This window comes from Crinia signifera, chromosome 3 (assembly GCF_055691185.1).
Source record: "Crinia signifera chromosome 3, ASM5569118v1, whole genome shotgun sequence".
Taxonomy (NCBI): Eukaryota; Metazoa; Chordata; class Amphibia; order Anura; family Myobatrachidae; genus Crinia; species Crinia signifera.
In genome coordinates this window covers 150,729,541-150,745,725 of record NC_139219.1, presented here as the reverse complement: position 1 = coordinate 150,745,725, position 16,185 = coordinate 150,729,541, and the positions used below count along the sequence as shown (strand labels likewise).

The 16,185-nt window shown below is 39.5% G+C and overlaps 1 protein-coding gene across 1 annotated transcript in view; it reads left to right on the top strand.

Moving 5' to 3' along the window:
* Nucleotides 1-16,185, top strand: part of LAMA2 (laminin subunit alpha 2) — a 727,667-nt gene that overhangs the window by 513,594 nt on the left and 197,888 nt on the right. The window contains exons 36-40 of the mRNA XM_083176751.1: nucleotides 893-1,055; nucleotides 2,693-2,903; nucleotides 9,211-9,327; nucleotides 9,931-10,094; nucleotides 15,467-15,605. Of these exons, the coding sequence (XP_083032877.1) occupies nucleotides 893-1,055; nucleotides 2,693-2,903; nucleotides 9,211-9,327; nucleotides 9,931-10,094; nucleotides 15,467-15,605 (794 nt within the window). The remainder of the gene's footprint in view (nucleotides 1-892; nucleotides 1,056-2,692; nucleotides 2,904-9,210; nucleotides 9,328-9,930; nucleotides 10,095-15,466; nucleotides 15,606-16,185) is intronic.

The following is a 16,185-nucleotide window of genomic DNA, read 5'->3' as shown; positions in this document are numbered from 1 at the left end:
CACTGAAATGATTATTTTTTTAAACTGTGCATGCACTGTTATTACAAAATAAGGGTGGGTGCAATTCCATCTTGCACCTATTTTCTTTGCATTATGTGCTGCATTTTTTGGCAAGTTTTTAAAACTGCCATCCTGTCTGCTTCTGCAGTGCCACTCCTAGATGGGCCACGTGTTTGTGCCACCCACATGTGTCACTTAGCATAGACATCCAGCCACCTTGGTGCAACATATTGGCCTAAAAACAACAGTTAATAATAGTGTAGTAACAGACAACCACCCAAATTATGTGATTTTTAGCTGTTTTATGGTTATTTAAAAAAAATTCCAGATCCAAACCAATCCAGATCCAAAACACGACGGGAGATCTAGGACTAATTCAGTATGATACATTAGCGAAAGTTTTGTGAAGCTGCAGAAACATCACATATACTTACAGGCATGGTGTGCCTGGTGCATCAAGCCTGACACTGGTGATTCAATCTGGATAAAGACTAGAGGTGTGAGGACAGGATGCCTGAAAGAAGCATGGGAAGGGAATGTGTCAGGGATTACACAGAGATTTCCTGGCCTCTGAGATGGGCACCTTGCACGTACCCATGGGTGCTAAAAACCGTCCGACGTTGAAAGATCTGATGCCTGAGCCCTAGGATGCAGGTTGGAGTATTATGGCAGCAGCAGGTGTCTACTTATAATAGATGCCTCAGCCTCCTGATTATCATGCAGTACAGAGCAGTGATAGCAACTCCATCCACATGTAAATCAGGCTCTTTGTGCTAGAACAGATACTCTTTTATATTACTATTTACTGCTTCTATATTACCAATACTGAAATACACCTGAATGTTTTGAATGCTGATCATATATTCATAACGTCTCTGTCATTTCTATGCAGACTTATATGACAAAGCAGTAAAGCTGAATGAAACACTGGGTATACAGAACAAAACACAAGACAAGAGTTTCCAGGAGTTGCAGAGGGATGTTGACAAGATGTTGGCTGAGCTAAGGAGAAGAACGTTTAAAAACCAGGAGAAAACAGCCACAGATGAGCTAAAGTAAGAGGAGAAATTACAACGTAACAGAAAACAGTCACATACCAAGCTCAGTTTGTTTTTTGAGAAACATCTGTAAATGTGTGTAATAAATAAATACTCGCTCTCTGAATGTCATTAGTCTTAGGTTGGTCTAATGATGATAAACACAGTGAATAGCAATGAAGAGAAAACAGCAGATTTTTCCATTAACTTCTGGTGTTCGTGTATTAGTGACAAATGCCAATTACACAGTTCCGGGAAAAAGGAATAAAACATTTGGATTTCTATTTAAGAGGCTTTTGTGTTACTCAGAAAGATAATATTGTGTTTGTATAATATGTCAGCAGCATGCTGTGACCACGAACTATGAAACACAATGTCCCATTTGTCTACATCAACTTTTAATGCCTTTAGATTAAACTTTAACCATAAGGACTACTTAAAAATAAACAAATCTGCGATTTAGATCCAGGTAAAATTGTGATATTGGTCCAAGTTATATTTTTAGTAAAGTATTAACAATTAATCTATATAAAAAAAATCATAAAAAACAACAAACCCTTGCCCATAGTTTGTCCTAATGAACCCATGTGAGCTATTTTAATTTAGACCAGAAGAAACAGTCTACGGTGCAGGTTATATACATCATGGTGGACGCAGGCAAGGTAGTCACAATACTGATGCTGGAGGACTGATGCGGGAATGCGAACAATGATGTGGAACATTATTGCATTATGGGGGAGGGGTGGTTTAGAGTTAGGAACTTAGGGTTAGGCTGTGTGTGTTTAGGGGGGGGGTTAGCTTGTGGGGAGGGAGGGTCAGGGTTAGGTACTTATAGGAAGGGTTAGCTTTATACTGTGGGGTTGGGGCTTAGATATACTGTAGGTGCCAGGGTGCAAGAGTTAGATTAAGCACTAGCATAGAGGGTTAGGGTTAGGCTGCGTGAGACAAGTGTTAGGTTTAGACTGCATGGGGAGAGGATTATGAAGGCCATAGGGAAGGTAAGTATATATAAGTATAAATCTTTTTTTTATTTTAAGGGTGGTTTTGATGTGGAATACTTTGTAATATGAGGTGGTGTTGGCAAATTCTTTATCAGAATCTAAAAAGGGATTAGATAACTTTTTAATAGAAAACTAGGTTTATAGAAGACATTACATAACCCCAAATAAGGCATGAGCATAAAAAGAGCTCATGGCCTCATGTCCAAAAAGCCACACCCCCTTGTGTATGATTTTTCTTGTCACACTGGGGGCAAGCCAAGGAACCCTGGCATCCATTCATTCTTCTAAGTTGAGCATATTTTTGTATCAGGGAATATTTTTTACCCTATGTGGCGAACATGGCATCAGTAACACTGCAAGTTTTTGGTTTGCTTTCCTCTTGATCAGGACAATTATAATGTATATAAGGTCAGACTTGATAGAGCAGTGTCTTTTTGTCATCCCTACTTTGTAAGAAAAAGTCCTGGTGAAAGATAAAACCCAATACCTTATTAAGACTCAAATAATATAGCTCTGTAAAGAACAACCTCTGAAATATGAGACATAGTTTGATCTATGAAGATGTCTGTAGCATATATGGAGCTTGGAAAAAAGATATTTGTCTTTTATTCTTTTCTACTATTTCAACGTTTTTATGATCCCTTTTCATTGCAGGGCAGCAGAAGGTCTTCTCAACAGAGTGAAGAAATTATTTCAGGATCCTCATAACAAAAATAATGACTTAAATCATGAGGTAAAGGACAAGTTAAGCGAGTTTCAAGACAAACTAGATGATGTCTTGGACATGCTACGAGAAGCCCGGGCAAAAATAAAAGAATCTGATCATCTTTCTGCTGTCAATCAACGCAATATGACTGCATTGGAGGTAGTTTATATATTCATAATAGTAATCATTTTTTTTATTTTTTTACTAATGTGTTATGTAGGAAGAAAATTAATTCCACAGTTGTCTTGAGATTATATACAAATAGATAACGGATGGCTGCCGGCTGTCTTACACACTTACTGATCTACACTAGTATGCTCAATTACACTTTGTTGATTTTGCCTACACAAATAGGCAAGTCAGTATGCGTTACAAAACTAATTACACACAATCAGCAGTGGTTATTAGCTGTCACAAATACAGTTCCTTGACTGCATGCTTTCCATTTATTTTAATTGCAGACTCTCATTATACTGTACATTAATAAACATCTAACTAAATGACATGGAGTGAATTTAACTTAAATGAAGATAAATGCTTAAAGACTGCAACATTTGCAGGTTTTTGCAGAGTACTAGAAGATGAATATTAACCCTTTTTAAAACTCAGATAATCAGAGTTGTATATTTAAAAAAGAAAAAAATCTGTCACCAAATCCAAATTGATTTTGCTCAAGGACCAGGCTTTACATGCTCCATATTTTGGGGCATTCTCCCAATATGGTAAAACCATGGGTAATGCATTGTAACCCATAAAATTCACGTAATGTTCTGGAATCTATGGGTTTACGCATATGTTAAACCTGAGGCAGCAAAGGAAAGTCTGCATTAAATGCTCTCTCTAGAGCTCATTGGGTGGGAATGCAGGATCTTATTGAATAAGTCTGGGCTGATAAGAAGCAGAGAGCTTGGATCAGTACTGTAGATATAAAACATACTTTTGTGAGGAGAAAAATGCAACCCACAAACCATGATACACTACCTACCAGCATGAACCATTATGATCTCTGTAGTCTAACTTAATGTTTTATAAATAAAATCTCATTATTCAGGCCTAGATGAATGTTTCGGTTTTGTAGATAACCGAACACACCTTATGGGATCTGAGCAGTAGCATATTTATAATGGGTGCAATCTGTTTGCTGCACATGGGTCCAAGTCCCCGGGTGACTACTCAGCCCTCAGGAGTCCATTGATGAAGACAGCAGTGCTGACAAAATCACTGCAAAAATATCCACCATGCCATTTTTCCAGAGATCAGTGGATGCGCAGTAGAGTGTGAGCCCTCTAGTGCTCAGACTCTACTGCGCAACTAGAGTGGACTGAATCCCAAGTCAGCTATTCCCTTAAGTTTGGAAATCATATTTAAAAAAAAAAAATGTGGTTTTGGATTGACATGTTAGTTCCTCAGTCGTGATTACAGGTGCCATTTCAATCAAGTTAGTGTATGGTGTGGCAAGCAAAATTAACTGGAAGTGGCTGGAAATAAATTATAATGTTACTAATACTATACTAACAAAAACAGGTCCATGATAAATTATTTTAGCTGTTTTTATAGATTTTGACAGAAACCCAGATCCAAAACATACCCAAAACCATACTTTTGTAAAACCAAACAAAAAGATGAGTATTAGCAGTTATTTATATAACACAGACATATTCCGCAGCGCTTTACAGAGACTATTTGGCCGTTCACAAAATTCCCTGCCCCAATCGAGTTTGCATTTTATATTCCCTTTTTAATTATTGTTGAGAGCCAATTACCTACCAGTATATTTTTGGATTTTGGGAGGAAACCAGAAAACATTGAGGAAACCCACGAAACACAGGTAGAATATAGAAACTCCACATAATTAGGGCCATGGTGGGAATCAAACCATTGTCCACAGTGCTGTGAGGCATTAATGCTAACCGTTCCAACATCCATCTGCAAACATCTTTAAAATGAAATGCAATTACTTTCATTTTCCATGCCATCTGTATGCCAAGACCCCTTTTGCAAAGTACAGTATATTAATTATTGCAGACTCTCGCATGCTGTCATGTGTTTCCCATAGCAAGAGACACTTGATGTCATAACTTGTACTGTATTTGTACCGCAGTGCCTTCGGTACTTGTGTATTTTCATGGCGCCCGATATATCAGATGCGATATTGGCCGATATATCAGATGCGATATCGGCCGATCTATTGATGTGATCCCAAGCGATTTTTGACCTGTTTATAGTGATTTTATATAGTGTGGCGAGTGCAGTAATCCACGTCCCCTCGGGGGGCTCGCTACGCTTGGCTCGCTGCGCTCGCCACACTATATAAAATCAACTCCATGTGTAGTGGATAGTGGGGTCATGAACAGGTCAAAAATCGGTTCAGATAGCATCGATATATCGCCTGATATCACATCCGATATATTGGCCGATATTGCATTCGATATATCGGGCACCGTGAAACTGCACAAGTACCACGCTTTCATAATAGTCCTTACTGACTTGGTGTAATAAGAGGTTTGTATGTTTGTTATATCACTATAACACACACATACACACATAGGTAACTGTACGTACATAGACACATACTCAGGGCTGTGAGGAGAAGACTAATGCAAGCCAGAGGGAAAAGCAGTAGCTCCTGCACTTCTCTGTATGCAGAGACGGGGATTTGCACATCAGAGATCCACATTCACAGTTCATGTTGAGAGACAGACACAATTGTTTCAGCTTCAGAAAAAAATAGTCTGGGCTATTGGGATAGGGGTTTCTGGGAAATCAGACCCCCCCCCACACACACACACACACACACACACACACACACACACCTTGCATGTGCCACTGGTGTGCCTGAGGTCAAAAACAGCAGCTATAAAAATATGTAATATATTTATTTCTCCAGATTCACACTAGTTTCCCCAAAAAACAATATTAAAAGTTTTTGTAGCCTGCTGTTAACTTCACAGTTGAAAACTGCTATATCTATCTACAGATACAAGTGGCACGTAATTTTATATACAGTAATGCAATATTAAATAAAATATTTTTTCTGGGCAGGTACTGTACATTCAGGCTATGAAATTAATTCAAAGTACTTTTAATAATGCATAGCATATAGATCTTCCGTTAAGGCACAGTAGAACAACAGCAGACTGCCAGGCAGGCAAAATTGCTTTCTGGTAAATTGATAGAAAGAATTGACGTTCTGTGCTTTATCAGTGGCTATATAGAATAGCTCTTAACTCATCATTTTGTTTGCTAGTTGTGGTTTGATGCCATGGTGTGACTTGTGAGATACATGGAGTTATAGATGTCATTGGTTTACTTGCCATGATTCAACTCCTTGAAAAAATTTTGTTCTTACTTACCCATATATGTAGTAACCATATTTTATGGTTATTTATATTATACTGTATACTGCAAAAAGAACAGATACACATAGAGTAACTACTGTATAGTAAGTGAGCTACATAAGTGAAATTAATGGAGGTCATGAAAGTCAAATATATACAATGGGAATTTTAGGACATTGAATAAGGCAGTATACCATATTTTTCAATGCCAATGTAATGTAAAAATGGTTTATATTTAAATACTGTACATTAAATATAAGTGCCGTTTTGTGGGGCATCTTGACTTTGACGACAGGTACAGATTAACCATTCCATAGTTATTGTCTATAGTATACTGAAGCATAGTTTCATTTTTAAATTACATAAATCTGAGATGGGTAATTTTTTTTTAATAAATCCAGATGGAACTGCACAGGAATGAATAAAGTGTGATTAGATGACTTAATGGCTTGTATTGAAGGGTATGCAAATCCACATTTTTATCCCTGTAGAATAATGACTGTCCTTACTTTGTGAGAATGCATTTTGATGGAAATGCTCCACATAGCGTAGTGCATTAGTGCTCTGCATGTGAATTGGTTATTGTTACTGATGGATTTTTAATATAAAAATATTTTACATTAACATTTGTTATGTATTAGAACAAATATTTAAGCCACTGGGGAAAAAAAAGATAAGTTGGGAACTGTATATAGAAAAGTCTATTCCCCTGAAAGTGGATGAAGAGCATTTTAAACATTGTAGATTTAAATCAGTACATTAACTCCAAGATTTTTTATTTTACAAAACATTAAGGTAATAAGCTGGGACTGTCCAGGTTTAGTAGACAGAGCGCCGGCATCGGAGGAAAGTGCGTACACTTGCTGATGCCAGCGGAGAAGGGAGCGATGGTGGGGGAGGTGACGGGTGAGAGAGGGCCATGCAGCAGATGCAGTATGGACATAAGTAACGAAGACCTCTCTCGTCAGTACATGTAGGACGAGGGAGGAGGATGTTAATGATATTGCATGTACACAATAGACAAGATAGTAAAGGATATCACTCAGAAGGGCTCTTCTGCACAGTATCTTATACTATCTTATCTAGTGTGTATGGAGCTAAACAAAAAAGTACAAGGGATTGAGTCTCTGGGGTATATTTACTATAACTTTGTTGTCAGTTCAGGCCACTGGATTATAAAGGGCGTAATATTAGATGTAAAACTGGTGAATAAGAAATGCCATCATTAATAAATATACATATTTGGACAAAAAAGAGAAAACATCACAAACTTACAGAAATTCCGATAAAAAAATGATAGGAAAATGTTTGCCTGTCAGTTGATTGAAAATAGAGGAATGCTTGGGTTGGGGAGTCAGGGAAATTCAACATGTTGGAAATCCTAGATAGACAAAAAATGTCCCTGAATCCCTGATGCATTGCTGATCTTTGATGACATTTTATTCGATTGGCATTGGGCAAATGCGCTGTTTATGTACAGTATGTCCTGCCTAATCTAGCTTTTTTTTTTTTTTTATTGGCTTATGTTTTCCTTGTCATTGAACTTATTTACAGTATATTAGTTGTTGTTAAGATGAAATAATTGAATCATTACAAATATATATTATCTATCATCAGTACTATTTTTCTGGAAAATTAGGTTCAGGAACTCCAGGTCTGGGGGTGGAGCAATTAAATAAAAAAAACATATATAATAGAGAGAGGGAGGGAGAGATAGATGTATATATTGTATTTAGAAACAAAGGCACTCACAGGTGACTTTAAAATAAAACGTATCTTATGAAAAGTAGATTTTCAGTTCCTGATCATGTCATATTTAATTAGAGGTTCAGGAACTGAGTTCCTGCTGGTTCCTGCTGAAAAATAGCACTGTCTATCATTATTTCTTAAAAAGTTGAAAGTAAAGATATTTTGAAGGTTTGGCAACCTTTGAATAAAAGCAACCTTGGACCTACTCAGGTGTTAAAAGTTATGTGTCACAGGTACTTATATTTGATTGCTTAATAGACGGGTGCTGGATGACTCTTCGACAGTCGGGATTCTGATGGTCGGTTCTCCAACATTGGAATCCTGACAGTCAGAATTTCAACTTACACAGGCTATTTTGCCTTTGGAGATGCCGGACCCCCACAGAGGGAGAATAGAACAGGTGGCGAGTGCAGCGAGCCCGCAAGGGGCTTAAATGCACTCGTCCCCTGTTGGGCCCCTATTTTTTTGCTGAAAATTCAGACATTTCACAAAATTCAGGCCAATATCAGATCCCATTACATTACGGCATTGGTCTCTCTGGAAAGGAGCATGACATTTGGCTTTGTATCTGATTCATATGTACGCTGTTGACTGTTCACATATTGGGAGATTTACTGTACATAATGTATATTTAATATTTAAAACATATCAGCTATGGGTATTTATTTTAATGTAAAGAAGCACAAATGACATATGTACTTTTCTACATCACACATGTTTCTGTACATTTGCCTTGTAGTGGATAGTTGAAAACAAATGTGATAGCCTTCATCAATGTACAAATGGTTACACTGAAGTTTATATTGTACATGAACCTGGTAATGAAGAAATCCAGGTGACATTCTATAAGCCTTGCTGACATGAAGCAAGCTCTGGGGTAAATTTACTAAAGCTTCTAAAAATTAAAAGACGTGATGCCCATAACAACCAATCAGATTCTATATATATCATTTGTCTATTGTATCCTAGAAAATAATTGGTTCCTATGGGCACCTCTTTTTAGTTTTGGAAGCTTTAGGAAATGTACCCCTTACTGTATACAGTATGTCACAGCATTGAGGCATGTTATTTATTCTCATATAGGGGCAGCTATATTAAGCCTGGAGAATAGATAAAGTGGAGATAAAGTACAAGGAGATAAAGCACCAGCCAATGAACTGTGTTTGAAAATGACAGTTGGGAGTTGATTGGCTGGTAATTTATCTCCACTTTATCTTCAGTTTATCTCTTCTCCAGGTTTAATACATCTGCCCCACTGTTAGAATTGATGTCACAATGTAAAATTGCACTCAAGGAATATAACTTTGCTACTGTACATTTGGATAATGAGATTCAACATATACTATAGCTGTTTTTATTGTTTGTCTGTTTTATTGTAGAGAAATAAGCAGGCTGCTGAGAATGGTAGGAAAGAGTGTGAGGAGACGCTGGGCAAGGCCGAGGACATCATGACAGAAGTCAATAACTTAGCACAAGATATCAACAATGCTGAAAATGTGAGTGAACGAAGCTGTACAATGTCCTGCTCAGTCTACTTGTCTGTGCAACCATTTTAAGATATTTAATTGGTACTTAGCCACACAAATGAATGCTATTTTACATTGTAGTAACTAGCTTCACAGAGAACAGAACAGAATGTCATTTTTCCAATTGTTAAAAGATTTCTAAACATGATCAACAATCAGAAAATAGTACAAACGTAAATCTCTACAGGACTTCAGTGCAAGTCTTAACCTTCAGAAACAACCAAGTGTATGTTACCACTAGAATACTATAAACACCGTACCTTGGTCAAGATATAATTCAATGGAAGAGATAAAGAAGCATCCCTTGTGTAACTATGCATCAAGTGGCTATTATAGTCAGTATGACATCATGGTGTTGTGTTTAAAAAGGTTGAGAATAAGCAAACTAAAGGAACAAAAAGGACAGTATAATGCAATTCTCTATAGTAAACACTTACCTTGTAGTTAAAGCTGTTTTAAGACCTTAGTGGGCGCAGCATGCAAAATGATTTAGTGTCAAAGGGGTAAGAGGATTACTAGTGCTTGTGGCCTATTTGTACTGTACCATTAAAATTATTTATTTGTATCTGACAGGAGTTGACTGATATGAACAATGAACTTCCAACACTGACTGAACAACTGGATGAAAAAATAAATGATCTTGCTAATGAAGTTCAAAGGAGAGACCTCCCAGAACAGGTATTGCAGGCAGAACTGCAAGCAGCTCAACTAAATGAGTCTTCCGCAAAACTAGACGGGTAAGTACTCATGCAAATGAGAAAATGTTCAAATGATTGCTTATATACACTGTCTTATTGGGGCTTGAAGGGCATACCAGTAGTAGGGGCCCATGTTCAGTGGTGTGGCTAGCCATCACAGAGGTTTGGCGAATCATTAGCGAGGGCAACATCTGGGCCCCTTGATAAATATATGTAGTAAATACCGCTAGTGCAGTATTAATAACATCAATGCACTGTAGAAAATACATCAGCATCCTGTGAAGTATAAGGTAACATATGTTTCATGTATAATAGACAGGTGGCTACAGAGGAGGGGCTGCAGCACAGTTTAAAATTCAAATAGGGGGGGACACCAACTGCCATTGAGTCAGTTTGTAATGGCAGGTTGTGCTATTTGGTGGGATTCCCATATATGAGTTTTGTACTAAGCTGCCGCCCCTCTTCTGGAACCGCCATTGATAATAAGTGCAAGGTCTGGAACCTGATCCCTTATGAGGTATGTATAATGTATAATAAGTGCACAGTCCGGAACCTGATCCCTTATAATGACAGTGTACCCACAGGCAGTGGTGCCCATCGGGGGGGGGGGTTCACCTGTACCTCTGTACCCCTGTGGGCCAGTCCAACCCTGCTTGTATACAAATACAGAATCCCCTATGGTTGCACTATCAAGATAACACAGGGTAACTGAGAGCCAAAAAACATTATTCACGCTTTCAAATGCAAGGCTTTATCCAGCTGACATTACCTGTTACATTTATGTACTTTTAAACTGTGCCACATAAAAAGGTTGGCATAATCAATATGCAAATGATAAGAAGCTGCACCAATGTAGCTTCAGGTTTATATGGTCACTGCTGGCCTGTTGTACTTCAATTAAAACTGCTTTCAAATTTTACCAAGTCCTCGTTTACTTTGTACGTTAATGTATCCTGTTAATTTCAGATATGAGCATGGCTCTCTTCCAATAAAATTTTGCATTTGAGTTCAAGGTGAAACACATAGCAGCAGTGCCACCTATCTCCCTAGCAGATAAGTGTCAGACTACATCTCTCCATGCAGAGCTCAGCAGGCTGCTTGCAGCTCATTTTAAGAACTTGAAACAAAAGCTGAGTTAAAAATGTAACTACAGTAAATGTTATGTTAAAGACATTTGTTCTATGTAAGATTTACTGATATATGTGAAACTAATGAGGGATTCATTTCTCAATCTCACCTTGGCTACTTAATGCTGTCATGACTATAAGAGCATTGTGTAGTTCTATACAGGGAGAGAGAAAGTCTATAACTATTAACTATATAAATGTTCAGTTTCGATTTGTCTGTTTGTTCTTAGAGCACAGAATAAAACATTATATTAGAGCATATAATCTCCTCTCCTTTTAGAAGAATACTTGAATGCATTATGCAACTTGGCTAAATAATTTGGCACTTGTGTAGTTTCACGGCGGCAGCCTAAGCTACGTTGTCAACGTAGCCCAACGGCTGCCTAGCGTAGTAAGCGTAGTGACTCCGCGGCAGCCCTGCGTAGTTAGCTTAGTCACCGTACTGTCCCCGCAGCAGCCCTGCGCAGTTAGCGTAGTCACCGTACTGTCCCCAGGAGCTGCAGCTCTGTCCCCGGCATCCCTGGCAAGCGTAGTGAGCGCCTCTCACACAGTGCCGGTGACCGCAAGATGATCTGCACCGGCGGAGAGGGGATCATGCGTTCGCTGGCGGAGAGTCGGTCCATCTGCCTGAGACGCATATGCGTCTCAGACGCTTGTGCGTCTCAGTAATTCTTGCGGCAGGGTACAGCAACCCTGCCTGTGTCCACTTCAGGGAGATGGGGCTAGGGGTTCGGTAGCATGTGCATGTACAATAAAGGAGGCATTTGCCAGTGCTCCATGTTACGTACTGGCAAATGCCTCCTTTTCAGACCCCCACTCTCCACGCCAGCCTGAAGCATGGTGAGCGCAGAAAGCCCAGTGAGGGGACGCATTACGTGTCCTCCAGACCCGTTCATATCCCCACTATCCAAGTCGGCATGGAGTTGATTTTATAAAGTGTGGCGATCACAGCAAGCCATCGAGCCCAAAGCGTGGCGAGGGGACGCAGAATACATGTAAAGTAATCCGCAGCCCCTCTCGGGACTTGCTGCGCTGCATTCTTCAGTTATATAGAGTATTAAGGGGAATGAGTCACGGTGATAGCACAGCACACTACTGTCAGGCAGTCGACACTGTTCATCAAAACCGAGCGATTACTCCCTTGAGAGGAGTCACAGAGTGCTCAGTACTCATCCAATTGTGGCCACTCATTTCAACAGATGTAACGGCGGCTGGCAGTTAGCACCATCATTGCAGTTCCATCGCTGGCCTGCCTCCCCCTCCTATGGTATGCTGGGAAATCCTTTGACAGCATCATTGATATCTCTCTCATTTCCGATTTAGCATGAACATGGGCTGAGTAGAGGAGAATGGACAAGTGCAGATTTACTGAGAGATGAGTGATTTGGTTGTTATTAGTGGGTATTAAATCAACATGTAATAATATATTACAATATATAAAAAATGGACATATAAAATGTTAGCTCACCACACCAGTGTCTTCACCCACTTTCGGATTGAAATAGGAGCGGGAAAGCATAGTATAGTCACTGTGCTAGACAAGCTAAATAAATAAAAATATATTTATTTTAAGTGGAGAGAAAAAGGAGAACGCCATCTCATATACAGCCAATGCACCATCAGGTACTTGGGAGGACAGTACCTGTTTACAACAGTAAAGATATACACCATTGGGGTATTATAGGAATGGACCCAGTGACTTTACGCTAAAGCTGGATACAGTCCATTTCGTTGACTGTCCACTATCTTAAAATCCTTTAACATTATTTTTTTGTATTTTATTGTCATTTTGTGTCAAATTTTATTTTATTTGATTAAATATACCCACCTTTACTTATTTATTTGGCTTGTCTAGCGCAGTTAATAACCACTTTTTCACCTTGACATTCTATATTCGAGAAGTGACGCTCTACAATTATTGTGACAGCTGCTTGACCAGGCACCTCAGAATTTTTTTCTGCTTGCTAAACCAAATCTTTTTGCCTTGTACAGGGGAATAATTACTTTTGAGTCCCTAGTTTCCATGCCCCTTTTAATGCATGCTAAAATTTTGTTGGCCTGTTTTGCTGCTACATTACAATGGGCGCTACACCGCAGTTTGCTGTCTATTAGGACTCCTAGATCCTTTTCAAGTCCTGAAATACCCAGTTCCTCCCCGCTAAGATTATAACTAGCACACTGGTTGTGTCTTCCAAGGTGCATAACCTTACATTTATCCAGGTTAAACCTCATCTCCCACTTATTAGCCCATTCCTCCTCTCCTCCACTGATCACCCCTGTCTTAATCTATTGGAGGCTGGCATACCTCCCTCATAGTGGCTGTTGATATACAAAGTGTGTGACCTCTCCTCACTCCAGCACTGTAGACTATTTAATCTGATATTATGCAATGAATTTTAAAACTTGTTGTACAGTATATAATAAAATGGTTTGATATTGTAAATAAGTCCTTTAATTCCTATAGGGAAGAATTACTCTAGTTACACCAGTCAAAGGGAGAAATTAAATTATTTGAACAGAGATATGTGTTATTCAATAGCTCTCACTATAAAGCTGGCCACTCTTGTGTGACTTCTCCCCTCAGAGAAGTCACACGCGACCCCTCCTTGAGCCGCCCGTGACCTTCCCGGGTGGCAGGATCACATGAGAAATTTCATATGTGGTCCTTTTGCATACGATGTGTTGCATGCAATCCCAGCCAAACCTGCCTGGCTTCGCTGTGATTCGACATATCTCACCTGCAGCCGATGTGAATTGCAGGCTCCCCATCGGACCTGATGTCAATCACATGCGACCAAATTGCATGCTACACGTCATAGTGTATGTGGGCCTTAAACCCACAACTAGTGCATTTCTGCTGAGGGTGCAAGCAGAAATCAGAACTAAATAGTAACTTGCGGCTGGTAAAAGCATCATGCTCAGCACTTTATCTGGATAATGTAGTTTACCATGTCTAATCCCGATTTTGTTAGGATGCATCTCCCGTGTTAAGTTCCATGCTGGATGCCATCAGTCAATTGAATAGCTCCAGGCTCTTTCCCAAGAGCTACATTACTGCAAAAATAACTGAATTCTCCGCACAGAACAGTGTGTTGTGTGGGATTACACATGGTTCTCAGTTAGAGGAGGAGCTAGCGGCGCTGCTAGGAGGCATTAACTAAAATATTGCCTAGGGCAGTGGTGGCCAACCTGTGGCTCTTGAGCCTCATGCGGCTCTTCCCCTTGTAAAGTGTGGCTCCTGCTCCCACTGCTGCCTGCCGCCCACCGTCTGTCCCAGTCCCCCCTGCTGCCGGTTCCCTGAATCCCTTCTCCTTCTGAGCAGCAACAATGGTGAGTGCTGCTGCTGTGAAATTTGCACTGTGGGGGCATAGCAGTTTGTGGCACTGTGGGGGCATAGCAGTTTGTGGCACTGTGGGGGCATAGCAGTTTGTGGCACTGTGGGGGCATACCCGGCACCGTGTGGTGCATACCTGGCACCGTTGAGGGCATATGTGTATCTGGCACTATTGGGGGCATATGTATATATGGCACTGCACTATTGGAGGCATATTTGTATCACACCCACCCAAGGGGTCAAAATAGGCTACGCCCCTTTTTTTGGCGCATGCACCTTCGGCGCGCGCATGATGTTGTCTCTTTAGCTTGACTACCGATATTTTCGGCTCTTTACCTCTAACCGGTTGGCCACCCCTGGCCTAGGGCAACATGCTGGTTGGGGCCAGCTCTGGATTTATCATTCTTGTTAGTTTACGATGGCTACGGTACATGAAAAATATGGTACTGATTAAACAAAAACTGTCTGCTTTATCTGAAATATACTAACCACAATTTAACCTAGGGTTTGTGATCTCTGTGTATTCCTAAGCTGTCATACCAAATAAGACATAAATGAAGTATAATAATTGTAATAAAGTTACATTTTTTGAATCATCCATGATGGCCAAGGTTGGCTGAATCTGCTATGTGTGTAACGGAACTCTGCTTAGTCGATGTCACCCAGTTTATATTTGTATGCTACAGCTAAATAGACTAGTTTGAAAGAAAACCATATGATTTAATGATTGAGCAGGAAACTGTGCATGCAACTGGTATAGTGTCTACACAGGCAGACAAAACTGATTTTACAAATGAAGAATATGTACCCATTTTATGTGCTCTGGAGTCAGTGCCCAAACAAATTGCTTTACCGTAGCTGCAATGTATTCTACACATTATTTTGATATCAATTCATTTCTTCAGGGTTTCATTTAGATTTGAATTTAACAGTGCTGTCTGCTTTTACAGAATCCTTGCTGAAGCTAAAAATCTCTCATTTAATGCTACGGTGGCTTTCAAAGCATACAGCAATATCAAGGACTTGATTGACGATGCTGAGGATACTGCAAAGGAGGGCAAAGCCAAGGCAAATGAAGCAGCAGACCTGGTAAGAATTAATAAAAACTTATAGAGAAACTGCAGCCAGTCACCACTGACCTATTTATTCAAACTGCTGTGGTCTGTGCCCAGGACATTTCAGTTCCAGAGAAATGTTGTACTAGCACAGTATACAGTATGCTGCCCATTATACCCAGGCCTACACCTAACTACAGTAGCCTGTATTTTGTAAATATTACAGGGGTCAGTTTTAAATACAACAGATTTGCATACAAATGTTTTAATACTGTACATACAGTAAGTAATACATAGTTAATTACCTGTTACTCTTTATCTCTTGTTATATTACATATGTAATTATTCTTTTTGGAAATGACATAACTGGTGATACTTTACCTGAAAACTCAACAGTTGTTGTTGCACTAGTGCAGATTGTAGAATAAATGCAGCATTTTAAATTAAAGTACCCTTCACCTATCCAGGTTTATAGCGATTCAGAGATGGACACAAATCCCATCATATTTGCTATGCCATATGCAGCAAATCTGTGATAATATGCTAGTGTCCCTGTTGCTGTATTTTATACAGAGATGACCACCAGCTGCACCTCTGTTCTGCTGCTACACAGT